At 39.8% G+C, this 21,313-nt stretch overlaps 1 protein-coding gene and 1 long non-coding RNA gene across 4 annotated transcripts in view; one reads left to right on the forward strand and one right to left on the reverse strand.

The window, feature by feature from the left end:
- Positions 1-21,313, forward strand: part of DSCAM (DS cell adhesion molecule) — a 404,264-nt gene that overhangs the window by 188,800 nt on the left and 194,151 nt on the right. For both annotated transcript variants that reach the window (XM_059493997.1, XM_059493996.1), the window contains exon 3: positions 17,833-17,979. In XM_059493997.1, coding sequence (XP_059349980.1) covers positions 17,833-17,979 — 147 coding nt within the window. The remainder of the gene's footprint in view (positions 1-17,832; positions 17,980-21,313) is intronic.
- Positions 1,296-20,503, reverse strand: LOC132087635 (uncharacterized). Of its 2 annotated transcripts, XR_009420534.1 has the most exons (4): positions 20,362-20,503; positions 2,449-2,499; positions 1,517-1,652; positions 1,296-1,383 (listed from the first exon to the last, which is right to left on the reverse strand). It is a non-coding gene; the product is annotated as an uncharacterized LOC132087635 (long non-coding RNA). The 2 variants fall into 2 exon arrangements; XR_009420533.1 differs by lacking the exon at positions 1,296-1,383 and having other exon boundaries at positions 1,418-1,652.

The following is a 21,313-nucleotide window of genomic DNA, read 5'->3' on the forward strand; positions in this document are numbered from 1 at the left end:
TAATTTCTTTTAAGAGCCAGTGTTGACCTTAAACATAAGTCGTATTTTATAGAGACAGGTTTCTTCTTATAATTAAGCACTGGAGACTCTCTCAGTTCTATAGACCATGAGCTGGGATTAGAACACAGTGCAATGATCAGGACTCCCTGAACAATCAGATTCTTTCATTTAAGTGCTGGCTGTTGCTCAGAAAATGAGTTATCAAACAAACTTTGAAATATTCACCCCTTGCTCAGTCAGTCTTTCCATACAGAGTAAAACCCCGGGAGAATTTTGTCTGAATAAGGGGAGAGAGGAGCTTGGCTGTCACAGAAAATACTTTTTATTAATCACAGAGAGATTTTCAGTTTCCCAAGGTGCAGTTTACCATTGTAAGCACCGTTCACTGCAGCAAATACTCCTTCAAAACCCAAAAGCAGCATTTAACTACACATTTGCAGACCTTGGGCAGCTTGACATGGTGGCCTTTCCTCCTCTTATTCAAAGAACTTTAGCAACCAGAAATTATTGGACACCCACTCTTTCTGTCACCCAGTTGTGGTGAATGAGTTCAGCAAAGATTTATTGTGCCACCTATACCTGAGAGTTGCTGAGAAAGCAGCATCTGAGTTAAAGACAATGCTGAAGTTGTGCATGCTAACATATTATGTCCCTATTAAAATTTGTTTTATATTTTTTACTATTTTATAATTTAAAAAAATATTTCATTATTATTTTATAATTAATAATATCTATTCATTTAATAATGAATGCAGATTATGTTTGAGATGGTGTTTATCATATGACTTGGCTCTGAATGTTCAGGTGTCTGCAGTTTCTATTTAAGTGGGAAATTGGTCTATGAAAAGTTAGCTGAAAAATATCTCAGAAATGAAGTGAAAAAGGTTTTGGGGTTTTGATTTTTTTTTAGGGTTGGTTTGGTTTTGTTTTAGTTTTATTTTTTCCAGGGGTAGGTGGCTGAGTTTTTGGGTCTTTTAGGACTTTTTTTGGTTTGGTTTGGGTCTTTTTGGATTTCATTTATTTTCGTTTATTATGCAAATATGCCCAAATACATTCCTAAGATAATTTTTATCATTTGCTGGGAGGTTTTTTTGGTCTTTTAGGGCTTTGGAGTTTTGGGGGGGGGTTTTGTGTGTTTGGGGCTTTTTTTTGTGGTAGGAAGAAGTTAATAAGTGAATAGCTGTTACCTTTGCTAATGTCCCACATTTTTTTCCATCCTTTTTTTCTTTTACTTATTTTATTGATGGCTACATCCATGTAATAGAATTTAAAATTACTTTACATAGAGGCTAGGCTGGCTTTTTGCACAGAGTCCTATTCACTCACATGAGATCAGGGCTCTCCTTCCCCACCTTCCATCCCATGGAGGGCTCATCCTGCAGGCTGAGGAAGAGACAACCAGCAAATAAGGAAGAATAGCAGAGTTTCAGTTTTAATACCTCATTTTGAAAGATTAGGTGAAAGCAAGTCGATGTAACAGGTTGGTCACACAATCAAACCACATCCAAGCACTCACAATTAATTATTCAAGCCTTCCTTTGTGCCCTTGTCAGTTTGAACAGAAGAGCTGTCAGCTGCTGAGTCTCTACTGAAGACCAGCCTTAGATCGTTATTATTGAGCTGCCCCTGACCAGGCTCCGGGGCCAGAGCTCCTGTCAGAAAGAAAAAGAAATGAAACACGGAATATTGACTTTTGGGTCTTTGGGATATCGCTTATTTATTTATTTATTTCCCCCCCCATCTTCCCTGGTCTTTGCTCTGCTTTGTAGGATGTTCCCTTTGCTCCACAAAGAATTTTTAAAAAATCCAGGAGGCTCAATTTACAGGGGCTGTTCCACCTTTTTAATGAAAATGCTTCAGGGAGGGAGATAGTGTGTCCCAGCCACGGACATGGTGTAGAATACAAATCCTCAGGTCACTGATACAGACCCTTGGGGCTCTGCCTAAGAGGATTGGAGTGAAGAAAAAATTGGCTTTCTCCCAGGAGATAAAGACTGTGAGCTATGAAAGCAATAATGTTGACCCAAATAAGAGTTGCTCGAGAGATTGAACCAATGCAGAATTTGCTTAGAATAAATGCCATACAGCTGTCAGATTTTGCCACGTTAATTTTCTCTTTTTTTAAGATTCATTTATGGCTGTTCACATCCCTAAGCCATTGGCTGCATAAAAGAGTATACACAGATTAAAGCTGAGTATCAGGAAAAGAGAAGAAAAGTAGTTTTAGTTCAGAGTTTTTTCTTCATTACTTTTCCACTGCCTAGTTTTGAAAAATAGGGATAATTATTTTTAAATGTTCTTATCTAAGTGACACCAGCATTTTTTGGACGCTCATGTAAAATGTCAAAACTGTGCTGTGTTTTCTCAGGAGAACGAAGTACATCAAAGCAAATTGGGTGAATATCCTTACTTTAGATTAATTTGTGCAAAAAAGGAATACTTACAGACCTTATGCATTGGAAGCATCACTTGCAGAGAGTCACATCTCTTTTTAGGGACCTGCAAAACATAAATAAGGAGAAATGACTGCTGTACATAATTTAAAATCCCTTTGAACACATGGTCCCCACCTTAAACAAGAGACACGTTTGCTCCACAGGTTTCACAGTGATCCTCTCCTTTAAAGTGTATTTTGCATCCTTGTGGTAGTCATGGAATGGTTTGGGTTGGAAGGGATCTGAAAGATCATCTCAATGCACCCCTGCCATGGCAGGGACACCTTCCACTGTCCCAGGCTGCTCCAAGCCCTGTCCAGCCTGGCCTTGGGCACTGCCAGGGATGGGACAACCACAGCTGCTCTGGGCACCCTGTGCCAGGGCCTCACCACCCTCACAGGGAACAATTTCTTCCTTATATCAAACCTAAATTTCCCCTCTTTCACTTTGAGCCCATTCCCCCTTATCCTACCACTCCAGTTTCTGATGAATTGCTCCTCTCCAGGTTTCTTGTAGCCCCTTCAGACACTGGAAGCTTCTCCACACAACCTTCTCTTCTCCAGGCCGAACAGCCCCACCTCTCCCATCCTCTCTCCATAAGGAAGGTGTCCCAGTCCCCTTATCAACCTCATGGCCTCCTCTGGACTTGCTCCAACAGTTCCAGATCCTTCTGATCTTGGGACACCCAAACTGGGCACAGCACTCTGGGTGGGATCTCATGAGAGCAAAGAGGAGAATCCCCTCCCTGGACCTCACAGAGCTTGGGATGATCCTGGTGGTGATTCCATGCACAGTTTTGGATGATGTTCTCCATCTCCAGCAGTGCCAGAGGATGTGGATGTGTCTGATTCATGCTGGGAATGCTGCTCTGAATGTCTGGGGTGGCTGCAGTGTGCTGGACACGTGGGGGCTTTTCTGTCAGGTCAATCCTGTTTAGAGAACTTCATGCTGCTTGCAGCTTCTGGGATTGCAAGAAATGTCAATGATATGGATCTTGCCATGGAAATGTCATTAACGTGGTCAAGGCCATCTGTGCTAATGTCATGTGGTGCTGGCAAGGCCACTCTGTGACTCCACAGGTTCTTTAGTGACCTGTGGGGAGAAAGGGAGAAAAGACAGAAAGGGAGAAAAGAGAAAGAAAGAGAGAAAGAGAGGAAAAGGAAGGAAGGGGCGGAAGGGGCGGAAGGGGCGGAAGGGGCGGAAGGGGCGGAAGGAAGGAAGGAAGGAAGGAAGGAAGGAAGGAAGGAAGGAAGGAAGGAAGGAAGGAAGGAAGGAAGGAAGGAAGGAAGGAAGGAAGGAAGGAAGGAAGGAAGGAAGGAAGGAAGGAAGGAAGTGTCGGAAGGAAGGAAGTGTCGGAAGGAAGGAAGTGTCGGAAGGAAGGAAGTGTCGGAAGGAAGGAAGGAAGGAAGGAAGGAAGGAAGGAAGGAAGGAAGGAAGGAAGGAAGGAAGGAAGGAAGGAAGGAAGGAAGGAAGGAAGGAAGGAAGGAAGGAAGGAAGGAAGGAAGGAAGGAAGGAAGGAAGGAAGGAAGGAAGGAAGGAAGTGTCGGAAGGAAGTGTCGGAAGGAAGTGTCGGAAGGAAGGAAGGAAGGAAGGAAGGAAGGAAGGAAGGAAGGAAGGAAGGAAGGAAGGAAGGAAGGAAGGAAGGAAGGAAGGAAGGAAGGAAGGAAGGAAGGAAGGAAGGAAGGAAGGAAGGAAGGAAGTGTCGGAAGGAAGGAAGTGTCGGAAGTGTCGGAAGTGTCGGAAGTGTCGGAAGTGTAGGAAGGAAGTGTCGGAAGGAAGTGTCGGAAGGAAGTGTCGGAAGGAAGTGTCGGAAGGAAGTGTCGGAAGGAAGTGTCGGAAGGAAGGAAGGAAGGAAGTGTCGGAAGGAAGGAAGGAAGTGTCGGAAGGAAGGAAGTGTCGGAAGGAAGGAAGGAAGGAAGGAAGGAAGGAAGTGTCGGAAGGAAGGAAGGAAGTGTCGGAAGGAAGGAAGGAAGGAAGGAAGGAAGGAAGGAAGGAAGGAAGGAAGGAAGGAAGGAAGGAAGGAAGGAAAATAAAAAAAAAAAGAAAGAGAGTTTGACTGCTGAGGGAAGTTCTTAGGGTCCAGGCAGTGCAGGTCTGTGTCTGCTTGGCCATATTTATTTTGTTGGTTTTATATTCTATTCTTCCTGAAAAAAATAAATTTTAGAAGTGGAAAAATGCTTTGTGTGACTTTGAGCCTAAAGTCCCATATGTAGAATGTGAGTTTTTAGTATGTTTTTTTGCCATAAAACACCTCTGTTTCCTTAACATTCATAATTTAAGAGACAGAACAGAACACATTATAGACTCTAGCAGCCTAACAAATGCTGAAATGCAACCATTTAAAACTATAGAACAAATCTAAGTGTAAAAAAATAGATGCTTTAAATCATTTGTAGAGCTAATTACATCTGTAAGTACAGGGAAAGCTCAGGAAAAGTGAAAAAATGTTCAACACAGCTTGCCTGAAACATTAATCTGGCCAAAGGCTGTATTTTAAAACTAATTTATTCTGAGGTCTTCATAGAAAATCAGCACTGGTGCAAACAAAACATGTCCAGCCCACTGGTGAATTCTCTGACAGTGGAAAGAGAACAACAATAATCATATTTAACTCATTCAGAGAGATGTACACAGTCAAACTGTGCCTTTGTTGTGCACCTCCATAAACTATTGGGTCCGGTCTGGCAGGTTTTCAGGCACAGGATGTGAAATAAGGGGTAAGAAAAGATCTTTGGGTGCTCAAAACCCAGAACTGGGATTCCCAAATCTGCCAGAAACTCGTAGGATAAAGTTAGGCAAATCAATTTGCTTCATTGTGCCTCAATTTCCCAATCAAATAGAAAATGATAAAAATTATCTTAGGAATGTATTTGGCCATATTTCCATAATCATCCTGATATTTGGACAGGCTTCCAAGCCATGATTCTCTGAGCAGCTCAGAGAAGGAAATAAAAAACCTTAAAATACATTTATTTGAAAGATGCTTGTTGTGTTTATAATGATATTTTCTTTGTGCTTCCAGTCTAAGGAAAGTAATAGTACAGAATCACAGTAATCTTTATGAGATGGTAGGGAATTACACATCCTTCCCAGTTTTACCTCACATAGATCTTTGAAATGAAGCTGGATTGAAATATCCCGTAATCGTGAGTTGATGCTCAGCATAAATCACACTGTGAATTTACTCCTTATTGAAAAGTTATATTTACTGAACCCTTTTCATTGTTATAAAGTTAGTTTGACAAAGATGTCAGCAAACAGAAAATAAATAGTGTGAAAACCACATCTATTCACACTGCTATAATATGACTCTTGTTCAAAGTGTTTCTGTTTATTTAGAGAAGTTGCAAGAATTATAAAACTTTGTAACCCATAAAAAATGAGGTCTGCTAAATCCCCATATGCTGATGGAATTCAGTCTGCAAACAGAGTCCCAGGAACTGGTTGCAGTTATTTCAATTTAATTCAGTGTGGGTTGGTTTTTTCCTCCAGCAATGTTGGTAATACATGTGACTTATATAATACTTAAATGCTGTTTTTCTAATATTCCTTTATGGAATAATTTCATTGGATAAGGGATGACAGGAGTTTTGTTTATTTTAAAGTATAGAAAAGTCTTTATGTACTTTTGCTTTTACTATTGTTATTTTTTTCTGTTTAAAACACTGCTTCATCAGTTCTTCTGAAGCAACACTGAGTACAAATGGTTTTTGTATGTTTCCATAATCAGGGAAACGTGTCCTGAGTCTCAAAATATGGGAATAGCTCATCAGGAGACATTTTTTTAAAAAAATATTGTAGGTGTGTGAGTGGTAATAAGAGCTGAATAGTTAAATACACAAAATGCACAACATGGAGCTCTGTGCCTGTGTGATGGGTAAAGAAGAGACAAAAGCAGGGTTCCATCTTCTAGCATAGCTGGTTGTGTTGAAAATAAAAATTAGTTTATACGAGACAGAAAAGTAGAGGAAAAATTGTTATAGTGAGGAGAAAGTGTAAAAAATATTTCATTTTTATGAAGCTGTTGAAAAGCAACACCATAGACTTAACACTGTTCAAAAAGATAGAAATGTACATAATTAGCAGCTTTTTTCCTTCATTTTAAAAATTATTTACTGAACATTGAATTCTTTTCCCAGTAGATTGGCCAAGAATCTCCAGGAGAAATTGTTTATTTTATCTCTAATTCCTAGTGGAGTTGCTTCCTCCCACAGTGAATATTCTGAATATTTTTTAACCAAACATAGGTTTACTTTTTCAAATTGAGTGAGGAAGATATTAATTCCTTCCCATGTCATTGCCATAGCCAAATTAACCCGTTCCACTTTCTCTCATTTTGCACTCTCGAAATAAAAACGCTACACTAGAATGTACCATGTGAGGCTTTGTCTGCTACTGCACAGACTTTAAATAAGAATTCTGACTGCTCAGGTTTCTTGGGAAGCTTTGAATAGATCTTTTCATGGAAGGGAGTGGGTGCTATGATGAATTTCTCATAAAACTGTTCCTTCAGGTTGAGATGCTCCATTACCTTCATGGCTACCTGCAGAATAAATGTGGTTAAACATGTGGGGCCAGCGAGCTGCAGCTGCTGTAATTACTGTGGGATAATATTGGCTGTCTGCACTCAGTAAAAATAATTCTGCTGCTGTTGGAATTCTGTGTCTGCAGGGCTGTGCCTTATTCTGATCATATTGTCCATAACAGTTTATATTCTGGAAACACAATCACTTCAAAGCTCCAGAACTATTAAGGTGCACATTTGATGGTGGTGACATAAAGCAGCTGCTGTTCAGGCCAGAGTAGAGGGAGGTTTTCTCTTTAATTAATGAGTTTCTGTTTAAATTTACATGCAGATAGGAGGGGAGATGTGTTATGGTCCTTGATGATATAAAGAGCAGAGAATAAGTTTATTTGTGCTAATCCACTGGTCAGCTCCAGGCAATTTATTTATGTGAGATGCACCAGTAAAAGCCTGAGGAAAAAGATTTTAATCCTCCAGACAGCTCCATATATCATGGGCAAAGTTGAATTCTCTTTAATCAGAGCCCCTAAAACTAGCTGGTGATTTAAAATTATCTGCTTGCTTGCCAGCTGAAATGAGGAAAGCAGCTTCTACAGCAATGTATGCAAGCACTCAAATAATCTAAAACTCAGGCATTAAAGATTATGGCAGTTTTATTCAATATCCTGGAGGATGACAGTTAACAACAGCTGTAGCTGCTCATGCCTAATAAATTCATCAAAGATTAAGAGGGGGAACAATTAAATAAAAACATTGTGTGATCAGTCAGGTCTATACTATTAAATCTATACTATTAAATCATAAAAGAGTAGCCATTAACAAAACCCAGTCTGTGTACACAAAAGCACAGCTCCTGCATCTATTTATGCCTTATTTGAAAAATAAAAAAAAAAAACAAAAAAAACCACAAAATCAAAACAAACAAACAGGTTTATTCCTCCTTTATAAAACTTGAAGATTGTTTATGTAACATAAGTAGAATTGGTGTGGACAGTTGGCATGAAATACATTTTTGCAGTCTCAGAAACAGAGACAGGGCAACAAAATATGTTTTGATTTGGTAATTTACAGTCTCTTTTTCAAAAGGGCCAAACTAATTCAGAAAATCATAGAACTGCACATAGAATAATTTCTTTCCTTATACTGAGATTACAGAAGCACAAATAAACTCAGGGTACTGTTGGATTTAGAGCAGCTAAAACCAGGAATGCAGCTGCTCCAGAATTCAGGACCTACCTGATTTGGGAACACTGGGTTCAGCCCTCATCCTGTCTCAATGAGAAACCAACAGGGAACCACAACTCTTGTCCCTATTTAAAGCTTCAATTGACTCAGCAGATAATCTCAGCTCAATTTACAAATTCCAAACTGCAACTTTATTTTGTTCAGTCCCCTCTTCCCCTTTCCTTTCCCTTTTCCTTTCCTTTCCCTTTTCCTTTCCTTTCCCTTCTCCTTGAAATTCCCTTCCCTTCCCTTCCCTTCCCTTCCCTTCCCTTCCCTTCCTTCCCTTCCTTCCCTTCCCTTCCCTTCCCTTCCCTTCCCTTCCCTTCCCTTCCCTTCCCTTCCCTTCCCTTCCCTTCCCTTCCCTTCCCTTCCCTTCCCTTCCCTTCCCTTCCCTTCCCTTCCCTTCCCTTCCCTTCCCTTCCCTTCCCTTCCCTTCCCTTCCCTTCCCTTTTTCCTTTTTTCTTTCTTTCTTGTCTTTCTTTCTTTCTTTCTTTCTTTCTTTCTTTCTTTCTTTCTTTCTTTCTTTCTTTCTTTCTTTCTTTCTTTCTTTCTTTCTTTCTTTCTTTCTTTCTTTCTTTCTTTCTTTCTTTCTTTCTTTCTTTCTTTCTTTCTTTCTTTCTTTCTTTCTTTCTTTCTTTCTTTCTTTCTTTCTTTCTTTCTTTCTTTCTTTCTTTCTTTCTTTCTTTCTTTCTTTCTTTCTTTCTTTCTTTCTTTCTTCTTTTTTCTTTCTTCCTTCTTTCTTTCCGCCACTTCCTCCTTTCCTTTCCTTTCCTTTCCTTTCCTTTCCTTTCCTTTCCTTTCCTTTCCTTTCCTTTCCTTTCCTTTCCTTTCCTTTCCTTTCCTTTCCTTTCCTTTCCTTTCCTTTCCTTTCCTTTCCTTTCCTTTCCTTTCCTTTCCTTTCCTTTCCTTTCCTTTCCTTTCCTTTCCTTTCCTTTCCTTTCCTTTCCTTTCCTTTCCTTTCCTTTCCTTTCCTTTCCTTTCCTTTCCTTCCTTTTCAATTGTATTCACCCTATGATTCTATAGGCAAGAAACAGGCAGGTTTATTTTCTCAGGTAGTAATAATTCATGTAAAACATCAAGAAAAATCTGGATAACTATAGCAAAATCCCCATTTATGAAACAGAGAGACATTTTGGAGTGGAGAACACCATGGCATCTAAATTTGCCTAGATCTATTTTGATTGAAAATATGCAGAAGGACATTGCTGATCCATGATATTCCTTACAGATAGGGATGCCATAATTACAGCAATTTTTTTTTACTCTTTTCCTCTCTAATCTTTGAAGAATCAAGAGGAAAATAAAGTGGAAAATTTTCCATGACTTTGGTGGCATTTTAGAGCCACAGAGATGGTGGCTGTGTTGGGCCTCCCACACTTTGAGCACCTCTGAATTCCACTGACTGAGAGGCAGAGGGACTGAAAAGGAACAGATTTATTTACAATAAACACTGATTCACCCTGACCTGCCACCAAAGCAGGTGCTTCTGTCCCTAACTGAGGTAGAGGAGGTGAGGGAGGGTAAAGAATTATGATATTAGAAATAATGTCTTAGCTTTGAGCTGTCAGTTCTGCACAGATTTTGCCAAGCTGCGAATCCATCTCTGTTAGAGCTGGAACCACACCAGGTCATAGGACTGGAAATATTTATGAATGCCCTCAGCTCCATGCAGGGACCTTTGCACAGAGATAATCTCAGTTATTCTTTATTGAACTCTAAACAGATTATGTGTCTAAATAAAATAGAAAGCATCTAATGCAAGTCTGCTGGCTTGTTTTTTAAATTCTCAAATTTACTTCTGGGGGGTGGAAAAAGCCTATAACAAAAAACAAAACATAAGGGAAAGGCAAAACCAACTGCTTTGGAACTGAAGAAAACTTCAGACCTGCAAGTTTGGCTTCATGATAAAACACATTTCTGTGAGCTTTGAGGAACCTGGAATTATAGATTAAATATCACAGCAGTCTCCCTCACCTTGGAAAACACTTCCCATGGATTTTATGGCTTTTTCTTTCTTTGTGTCAGGAAAAAATGGAATATCAAACACCTTAATTCCTCGTGAGCAACATCATACTATGGTGGCACTTCAGAAGCTTTGCCACTGATTTTTTCTGCCAGGAAATGAGTCAGGATGGTCTCTCAAGGTATCCCAGGAAGGCTGAGTACACTGAGTGGGTGATATTGGAGAAGTGAAATCCTGACCTTTCCCTCCACACCTCCTTTCCTCATCTAATCTTTGAGCTGGGTATCAAAAGCCTTCCCAGGACTGTGACTGCAGGGCAGAGTTTAAGCAGGTTCTAGCACACTTCCCATGCCCTGAGCAGCAGCCTGCTTTGTTTGAGGATGTTGTATGTAGCAATGCCATAAATCTGAGTTATGGGTTTCTGTCCCCTTTGGCTCTGTGGGGAGCTCTCTCCCCTTCCATGCACAGGTCACAATGGAAACTTGCTTAGCAGAAGCAATTCTATCCAGGGGAGGTGACAAGTACCACTGGCAAGAGTCTTTTTGTTCTGTATTACCATTTGGCACAGGATTAGAACAGCCATCTGTTCTCCTAATTTTGATCAACCCAATTTAGGCTGCAATAACACAACGCCGTTAGATGTGTTTCCAACAAAGGAAAAATCAAATATGGTTTTTTAAACCATCTTGGGGGTTACATTGCCCCTGTTTAAAGACTACCAGCATGCTGGGGGGAAAGGACATGATAAGAGAATAATTAACATTGTGATTTTAAAATATTCTCATTTTCATACAAGAATACGATGCGTTAATTCGACAGGAAAGTGTTCACATTTTCTTATGAATTATACATGAGAACAATCTCACATAGGAAACCTAAACAGAATTTTATTTTAATCTCTAATATTATGCAGTCTAATGGAAAACATTAAAACCTTACATAAGAGCAATTTCATAATTGTTAATGTGACCTCTTCTCACGTAGAGAAACAAGCACATGATTTGCTAACACTGCTCAACTTTAAGGAAGTCAGTAGGATTTTAAGGGCACTGGTCAGCAGGTAATAAAATCAGGAGTGTGTTTCAAAAATTTGTGGGTTTTGGGGCCCTTGGTCAAGCCTAGGTATGACCCATTATCCTCCACCTCTTCTTGTTTGTGTTCTTTAGGACAGTGAGATCCATCTCTTTGGGAATCCCTCTCTTTATCTCCAAACCAAGTGGTTTGTTAATATCTCAGATCAAGACATGGTTTTGGAGTTTCTGTCAGGGAATGAAATTTTGTTAAGAAAAGCAGTTGGCAAAATAGGCCAACTGTTAAAATATTGGTGTAATGGCAAAAGATGGCACAGCTTGGTTGTGTTTGAGAGGTTTGATTTGAACACTGAGGTTTTCATACCAATAATTCCAGTTTTAGGACAGTCAGGTGAGAGGTCACATCTACAGAAGGAGGGAAATCCCTAAATCCATGACTCTGAAAAGGAGATCACAGTTTTCCATGATGGGTTCAATTACTGGATGGGTACATGGGAAAAAAAATTGTGCAGAGGAAAATGGTGAAATTTTGCATTCACTGTGACCAGAACCAGAAATTTCAGAACTGAATTTATGTGCATGATGCAAGCTTGAAAAGAAACTTCAAAAAGTTGTTAAGGTGTTGAGTGAAAAACTACAGGAATATTTCAAGATATGAATAATTCACAGTAAATGATTTAGGAAGTTCAATCTGTATAACTAATTAAGGAGAAAGATGGTATAAGAGGTAATTTCCTTGTGTTCTGTAAGGACTTAAATGGGCAGAAGATTTCTGGCTGTGGAGGAAATCTTTAATGAAGGCACAGTAAGATCCAGTAACAGAGGCAAAGGCAGGTGGGCCTAAACAATACACTAATTTTCAAAGGTAAGAATAATTGGAGGAATTTAGCCAGGGTTATCGCTTGCTCTCCACTTACAAGAAATCTTCAGTCATGACTAATGTCTTTTTAAAAAGCTATAGTGTAACTTCCAGATATGGACTTGGGCAAGGGTTAATGGCAAAAGGATGGAAGGTGAAAATAAATTACTCTAATGGTCTTTCTAGTCCTTGGATCTATATATTTTCAGTCTCACCATGAGGCAAAGTTATGTATTATGTTGGATGCTGGGGAAAGAGTTATGGATTCCATTCCCTGGTTTTCCAGTGACTTGTATAAACTGTATGAATCCATGTGTCTCAGAGAGCTCCTCTGTGAAGAATTTAAATTTTCATAAAATCATAGAATGCTTTGGACAGGAAGGGACTTTAAAGGACACGTAAATTCAAACCCCCTGCCATGGGCAGGGACACTTTCCACTAGGCCAGGTTGCTCAGAGCCCCATCCAGCCTGGACTTGGGTTTAAATTCTATTTTTAAACAAGTTTAAATACTATTTTAAATGGTAATATATTACTGTGATTGGCCACACTACCAAGGGAAGAGATAGTGAGGGTTCCTGGAAGCCTTTTAAGTCTTTGAATGAGACACACATTCCAGATATTGAATCACGTTTTCAAAGGCATCAAGCATTGAAAGGCAAAAGAGATTTCAACATCTCTGCAAATCAGATGCTGAAATTATTATAATCAAGTATTCAAGGAATTAATACAAATACTGCTGAGGAGGAATAATAAATGGGAATTATGAGCTATATTTTGACAGGGATTTTTTTTTTTTAATTGTTGTGAAGGAGGCTTCTCTGTCTTCCTTCCATGAAGCCTGCTAGCAGCCAAACAAACAAAAAGCTTCAGTTGATCTGAAAGGATTTTTCACTTTAGAAAAATCTTTATTTGGCATATTAAGCAGGTGAGTCAAAAAAATTAGACTTCATTAGAGCAAAGCAGGGGTGATTAAATTAAATTTGCCTGGAGAAGAAAGCCCTGCCCTCGATCAACAGGACAGTGGGAGCTTGTCTGTCCCATCCTGGTGCTTTTCTAAACACTTTTTGAAGTGCAGAAGGCAGAGCACTCAACACTTCAGCTTTGTCACAGCTGACAGCCTGTCGGGTTTAATGAAAATGCTCTCAGTTTAGAAGATGACAGAAATTACATGCATTTTCCCTTTTATTTCTCTGTCACCTTTTTCTGTCTCACATTTTCTGCAGGAGAAGGAGGGGCTGGTTATTAAAAGCATTACATAAGTATGCAAAATATGTTAAGAAGAAAAGAGGAAAAGGAAAATCTTTAGCCCTGCAATTATACACAATGTCTGTTGGTGGGAAATGTGGGATAACATCTGATGTGTGGCAATAACTATTTACTTTTAGCTATCTTTGAAGAGGGTGAGGGAAAAATCTCTAGATAATGCTTTAAGTGAAGGTTTTATTGTACAATTGCCTGAGTAATTTCCAACAGGAAGATGATCTAAGCAGTGTTAGATAGCTTGAGTGTGTTCATAACTTCTCCAGAAAATACAGCAAGATAACACTGAGCAATTTCTTGGCTCTGCAAAGCTTTTACATTCCTCTTTTATTAAGTGGAGGGCTTTTAATAAGTGTGTCTGCTCTCACAGAGCCAAAAGTGTGACTGCATCAGAGGAAACTCACTGCCAGGGCTGAGCAGGGAAGGCTTCACCTGCAAGTATCACTCAGTGCTATGAGATCTGAGAACGGCCCACAAATCCTTTAAATTCATCACCCAGCCACTCCACATCCTCATCCACAATCCACACCGCAGCTGTGATTCCAGAACAGGGTTTAAAGGGAAGCTCTGAATTTGATCTTCTCACTTAATTTATGTGGCAGCTTTTTTCATGCTTATCCTGAGAAGAGAGACAAATTTGATTACTAACACTGCCCTGTGTAGGCCATCTCTCAAAACTGTGCAGAGCATCTGAAAGTGGTGACAGCTGTGGAAGAGCACAGAGGAAGGGATTTATTTATTTTTAAACTTTGGCCCCATTTGTGTGATCTTAAACTTGTGCATTCTAGTAGTGTCCAAAGGTGTGAAATGGGATGAGATGGTGTTCACAGGGATTTTTGGTTGAGGGAAGAGACGAGGATCTGACTCCATGGTTCAGAAGGCTTGATTTATTATTTTATGATATATATTACATTAAACCTATACTAAAAGAATAGAAGAAAGGATTTCATCAGAAGGCTAGCTAAGAATAGAATAATAAGGAATGATAACAAAGGCTTGTGGCTCAGCTCTCTGTCTGAGCCAGCTGGGCTGTGATTTGCCATTAATTAAAAACAACTAACATGGACTAATCAAAGATCTACCTGCTGCATTCCACAGCAGCAGATAATCAATGTTTACATTTTGTTCTTGAGGCCTCTCAGCTTCTCAAGAGGAAAAATCTTTAAAAAAGGATTTTTCAGAAAAGATGTCTGTGACAATGAGATAATGGAGAAATGGAATTATGAAGAGAAAAGGAATTATATTTAGTTAGCAAAGGTGAAGATGGACCCCAGAAAGAGAAAGCTACAGGAAGCCTTCACATGCATGAGGGGCTCATTTCTGCCTCTAAGCTGTTTAGGCTGCACTCACTTGACACAAATGCACAGCAGGTGCAGGTTTACTGGAGGGACCAAAACAATCCCAACCACCCCATTAACACCTTTTTATCTGTTCCTGGGCCTGTGGTGTGGTTGCAGCCTCTCCACTGCCACCCACCCTGGCACAGGTTGGCACCAGGGTCACATCCCAGCTGGAAAACCCTGATGTGAGCCTTGCCTGGGCTGCAGAGATGTGTGTGCACAGAGCAGGCAGGGCTGGGGCATTGCTGAGCGCACAGGGCTGGACCCCTGCCCTGCCTGGATGCAGAGCTGGTGGATGCTCACACAGCTGCAAACAAAAGCAAGGCAGGGCTGTCTTTGCTGCATCCCCCAAGCCAAGCCTTTCAGCGTGATTCCCATCTCCTGAATCTGTCATTTTGTGCTGCCCATGGAGCACAAGGGAGACAACTATGCCTCAATTACCTGTAGTTCTTATAGCATATTCCCTGGAAAAGGTGGATTTGCTTTATGAATATTTCAGGAGTGCAGAAACTGCTTGTGAACTGAAGTCTGACATCTCGTGGTTTTCAAATCAAAATTCTAAATATCCTTTGAACCTAAATTTAGGGGTAAAGGCAAACCTTGTTAAAGGGTACAGATGTTGAGTAGCACTATTTGATAAGAAGTTAGGGTGGCCAAAATTGTTTTGAGTAATGAATACATTCAGACATTGTTCTGAGTAATTGGGAATATGAAAGGAAAAGGAAAAAAACCCCAGCATAGGGCAGAACATTAGATCAAGAACTTACAGTGTATCTTATTGGTTTTATTTATTGCTACTAGGTGTAGTATACGTGGTAATTTATTGCTACTACACGTATAATTTCATTCCAAACTTTACAACTAAAATATTAAAATGTAAGATGTAAGACAGCTTTGCTTTTTTTCATATAAGCTTTTCAATGCCACTTTCAGACATCTGGCTGTGAAACTGAAATATTACCCATTCAGGTGATTTTACTACTGCACTCCACTCCACAATATCTTTGTTCCTAAGTCATCTCTATGCAAGCAATTTAAGTTTTCAGAGGCATATGAAGTCAGTATGGCTCCTGTATAGGAAAGAGCCTCTATCCTGTAAATCTGTAAATCCACCTGGGCTGGAGTACAGTGCTGCTCATGGCTGAGGAGAGAGCACTTCCCATCCAGTTCTCCCTCCTCCTTTGCACCTTCCCTTGCTCAGCTCTTCCTCATCAGCAAAAGAGCTCAACACCTTTTATGCCTCAATTTTGGTGATTTATTTTCACAGAATTCCAGGATCCCTGAGGCTGGCAAATCTCTCAGCCCATGCAGTGCCAGCTGTGCCCCGTGGGCACCTTGTGCCCAGCCCAGAGCACTCAGTGCCACCTCCAGGGGACACCTGCAGGGATGGGCACTGCAAAGCTCCCTGGGCAGCCCCTGCCAAGGCCTGAGCTCCCTTTCCATGGGCAAATTGCTGCTGCTGTCCCAGCTGAGCCTGCCCTGGCCCAGCCTGAGGCCGCTCCCTCTGCTCCTGTCCCTGTTCCCTGGAGCAGAGCCTGACTCCTTCTGGCTTCCCCCTCCTGTCAGGGAGATTTAGAGAGAAATAACATCACCCCTGAGCCTCCTTTTCTCCACACTAAACAACCCCACAACTTATTTAACCCTGGTGTTGTTATTTAATAATTCTGGATACTTGCAAAGATGGGAGAGATGGGCTGGTTTGTTTTATTCAATGTTCTCTGCTTTGATGGTCAGACCGGTGACATTAAATGGTTATTTTTTTTCAATTTCTTTTATATTATGGTTTAAAGGATATCACCCTCTGTAATGAAACCATTTCCTTTCTATCTTCTCTCTGTTGGATTGCTTTCCCACTGATGCATCTGTGAGCAAGCATCCTGACTACACTTAATTATTAAAAAGTCATTGTTCAAACAGAGCTCTGAAGAAAAGGAATTCTTTCTTACTGCATATTACTGGATATTAGTTCATTATGGGTTTCAGCCTTGTGTATTTCTCCCCTAATTCTGGAGCCTGATATATTTTATAATATATAGGTACAGGTCCATATATTATAAGAGCTACCAGCTACAGAGAAATTTAGCAGACATGAAAAGGAAAAGATATTCACATTTACCTCAGTGTAAAAGTTTTGGAAAAGCACACACAGTTTAGACTACGGTATTTTTTAAGTGGACATATTAACCAGGTGAGGCTTAAGTTTACAATGCATTCTAAACAAGTTATTTCAATGTATTGCATTATGGAAAGTGCATTAGAGCAAACATGTACTGTGTTGGTTTTAGGAGAGTTTGTGTCCTTGCTTTTAAAGTGGGCATGAAACAGAACAGAGACAGTTCTGCGGGTGCCAAATGATAAAAACTGCTCATGTGACCATCTACACTGTGGTATTTTCCACATAGTCTAGAGCGAATAATTTAAAAAGTCACATATGAAGAAAATTTAACTTGCAATACTTTAATTTTGAGAGAACAGAGGTAGAAACTCCGACCTTGAAGATGTCAGACTTGCTTGGTTTTGGAGATTGTGGCTTTGCTGGGCAGGGTGGGGTGGGACTGCTCCTCACCCTGGAGCTGTTTAACTTGCAGGGATTGCAGGGTTAGCAGCTTCCCTGCCTCTTTAACCCCTTCAGCTTTGCTGCTGAATTGCATCAGATCATCCTACAGCACTGGACTGAACTGGGTTAATGCATTGGTTCTCTACCCTTTATTTTACTTCAGATGCTCCTTTTTTGTTTGTTAATAGTCAGATAGACCATGGCACATTTCTGTCCTTCATTCTTCACATTTTTCTTAAAAATCTCTCTGTTTCTGCACATGAAGTACAAACAAAATACACATTAATTGATACCTTTTATGCATTTTATCCCTTATTTTACTTCAGATGCTCTTTGTATGTTTGTTAATAGTCATCTAGACCATGGCACGTTTCTTTGCTTCACTCCTCACATTTTTCTTAAAGATGTCTCTGTTTCTGCACATGAAGTACAAATGAAATGCAAATGAAATACAAATGAAATACACATGAATTGATACCTTTTATGCATTTACAGTGTGTACTTGGTGAGCTTGAAATTGGCAGCTTCAATCCCAGCAACAAAAAAAAATCTTCAGGCCCTGTGCCCTCCATCCTTAATTGTGAGAGTAACAAACCTGCAGATATTTTAAACCCTGCCAATTCTTGTGTCTTTCAGGACCTAGATTTCTCATCACATCCACGGGAGCCTTGTATATTTTAGATGTACAAAACGAAGATGGACTGTACAACTACCGCTGCATCACCAGGCACAGATACACGGGAGAAACGCGACAGAGCAACAGCGCCAGACTTTTTGTATCAGGTGCTCCTTTTCTGCATCTTCCTACATGAAATTAAATGAAATGCTGCCTGTGTCTCTCTCTAGTGTGCCCAGATGGCAAGGCATGTTCTTGTGTGGTTTCTGTCAAACAGAAGTGTAAAATGAGATGGGTCATTTAAAAACCCTTAATTTTTTAAAAATATGTTTTTCACATCTTAGTAGTTATTTCCTGAAGTCCCTTAGGGTGTACCTGCATTCAGCATGGTGATTTTTAGCAGGTTCGGAGTACTTTATACAGGGACTGTGGATGGGATTTATCCCTTGTTGTTATAGGACACGAAAGAACATAATGCGGACACACATTCTTTTTAAGGTAAAAAAGAGAATTTTTAATTCCTGACTCCAACATTTATAGATTTCTAAAAGTGACAGCGGATTGGAGGGTGACAGTGCCACCTCTCCAATGAAACAGTCTATCAATTTTTTCTTTTTCTATAAGAGAATGTAAAACAATAAGTTATTTATATAAAGTGCTTGAGAAAGTTCGTTATAAGAATGTAAACATCAGAAAGTTTAAAAAAACTTTAAAAAACAAAGTAACAATTGCTCCAGAACTAGATTTGTACAGGGGAACTTAATCACCTTAACTTCACTGTTTAACCAAAGAAGAGGAACACTTTTGGGGGTAATGTACCTGCCCTGCTTTGGGGTGATCTGGGGTGCCCCATGGTGCCTGTTCCTCTCTGTTGACCCCAGCAGGAGTTCAGGACATTGCACTCAGCTGTAAATATTTTCACCTCAAATTCTCATGTTATCCAAGGTGTATTTCAGCCTTCCTTTTCATTCATCCCATTTCTACCTATACTGAAGTAAGTAAATATTAGTGTAGCTATGGTCCAATAAGAAGTTGAAAGAAAGAAAGAGAAAAATATAATAAAGATCTTATACCCCTCCAAAATTAATTCAAAGATAAATAATGAAAACCTTTACCTTTAAACAAGTCATCTTTAAAACAATACCCTATAAGTTAACATAATCCATAAATACAACTATAAGAAAAACTTATAAAAAGTAGAGAGATTTTACAATTACAAATGTCCCCAGGTGACTGCTATTCATAAAAATTAAAAACCACAAAAAAAACTATTTACTTATAAAAAAGTCTCTATATCATTAATAAAAAAACTTCTCTCCCTAAGTAAACTAAAAAGAGACTATTCTAAAAGTAGTAAACTGACTAAAATCTTAAATTTTATTTCTTTACATTATCATTAAGAAAGAACAAGTTATAAGAAGTGTCCTAAAAGTTTTATTCCAATTCTTATTACTCTTTCTTTTAATTACTACTAATATTTTTTTCTTTATACCCTTTTAAAATTTTAAACCTACTTCACCTTTCTCCTAATCCTACATCACAAAAAAAATTTTTAAAAGATATTCTAGTAAGTACACTAATAATTATCAAAAAAATCTGAAATTGATGAATCAAAACCACTACACCTGGGGAAATTAGTATGTTCCCCTGCTTCCAGGAGGGATCTCCAGCTAGAAGGAAAACATGACCAGAACTGTGCCAGTGCACCCAGGGGTGCTGCAGAGAGACAGCAATTTGGGAGCAATTTGTCCACCAGGTGGAAAAATGAGAAGCTGGATGGGCTATTTTAACTTTTCCTTGTGGTTTTAAATGAATTCCTGCTCGCTCTGTGTGTGTGATGGACAGCTGGGTTCCTCACAGTCATCACACACTCAGGGCTCTCTCACTGCTGCTCCAACACAGATTTTTCCCCATTTTTTCCTCAGTGAGAGGCAGTGGGTGAGGGGAAGGAGGAGCTGATCCCAAGCCTGGGTCTGGAATTTGTTCTCAAACATTTCTGTGTAGGATTAGCACATCTCCACCTCCCCTTCTTGCCCCTTATTTGCTGCTCGTCCATAACTGCTCCCTTTGTTTGCAGGTCAGCAAATCCAGAGTGCTTTTCCTACATCCACTGAGCTCTCTGAGGCTGTATCCCAGACTTTCTCCCATATCTTTACCCTACATAAATCATCCCCACCATCCCACTGAAAGCTCCACATTGCTTTTTCTCCTTTTCCCTGTTGCTAAGTTTCCATAAAGGTCAGTCGGGATTTGGTGACTTTCCCAACCTGACAGTCAGTGGGGTCATCCCCCTTTTGACCCTTTCCTCTCCTCTTCTGTCAGAATAAAACTCCATGGTCAGGTCTCAGCCCTCCACACCTCTGTTTGAGAGCCCTAAAGGAGACAGAGGTGAGCACAAGGTTTTCCATTATTAACCTGCTTCTTGCCCTCCTCCAAAATGGACATTGCTGAAATATTTTGGAGCCCTCTGAACACACAGGCCAGTACAAATATAATAATGATTAAAAAATAAATAAAATAGTGGGATTGTTCAGGTTAGAATCACTTACCAGTCAGTTCCAGGAGTTCCTCCCTTTGACAGGTGTCCCCTGTGGGTAGAACTCTTGCCCCTGCTTTCCCCAAACAGATGAAGAAGTTCTCCTGCACGGTAATCTGCCTGCTGTGGTCTTTTGAGAGCAGGCAGGATTCCACCCTTCCAGCTGGCTCCATAATATGGTCTGCTTCCGTGTGGAATCATGTTAAGGCTGAGCCAGTGGGAACATAAATAAAATCAGGCTTGTATCTTGGTTACCACAGGAAAAATTCTGGTTATCTCTCTGAACAAAAGGGGGGAAAGGAAAGCTCTCTCTTGTTTGAAATTTAGGACAAACACCTTAAAGGATGTTCTCTGTCTAGAGTTGCCTCTTCTATTCTCCTCCACAGACCAAATTGAAATAGAAAATTTTACCTGCGTGCAGTACCTCACTTTTTTAATTCAACAGGGTTAATTATTCTTGATCAGGGCTAGAGTGAGCTCTGATTTCCAGTCCTGTTAATCTACGGAGCAAGTGCAGCAATCAGGGGCACAGTTTGTCTCTTAATATTTCTCTAACAGCTTTTCCTCTTCCTTTACTTGAATTTGTATTTTTAAAGAGTGATTCCTTTAAGAACTGGGATCAGAGAATCCATTAACATAGTTCTGAAATGTCTCCTTGCATGAGACATACATTTCTGCCTGCCTTTTTCATCCATATTTGTTCTTCACTTGTTTAGGGATGAAATAGTTTTTAGTGGATGTTTCTCATGTTTACTGGCCACATTTAACACAAGTTAAGCTTCATTCTTGGTTTGAAACAGTGAGACTGGTAACATGCAGATAATAGCAAATAAAAAAATAGCAAAAATAGTGAATAATTAATATGCCTATATTAATGAACAAACTGAAGTTCCAAATTTCATTTTGAGTAAGAACATCTCCTTGAAATCACATGATTCTAAATAAAATTAAACCCAAAGCTATTA

Source organism: Ammospiza nelsoni, chromosome 2 (genome assembly GCF_027579445.1).
Source record: "Ammospiza nelsoni isolate bAmmNel1 chromosome 2, bAmmNel1.pri, whole genome shotgun sequence".
NCBI lineage: Eukaryota > Metazoa > Chordata > Aves > Passeriformes > Passerellidae > Ammospiza > Ammospiza nelsoni.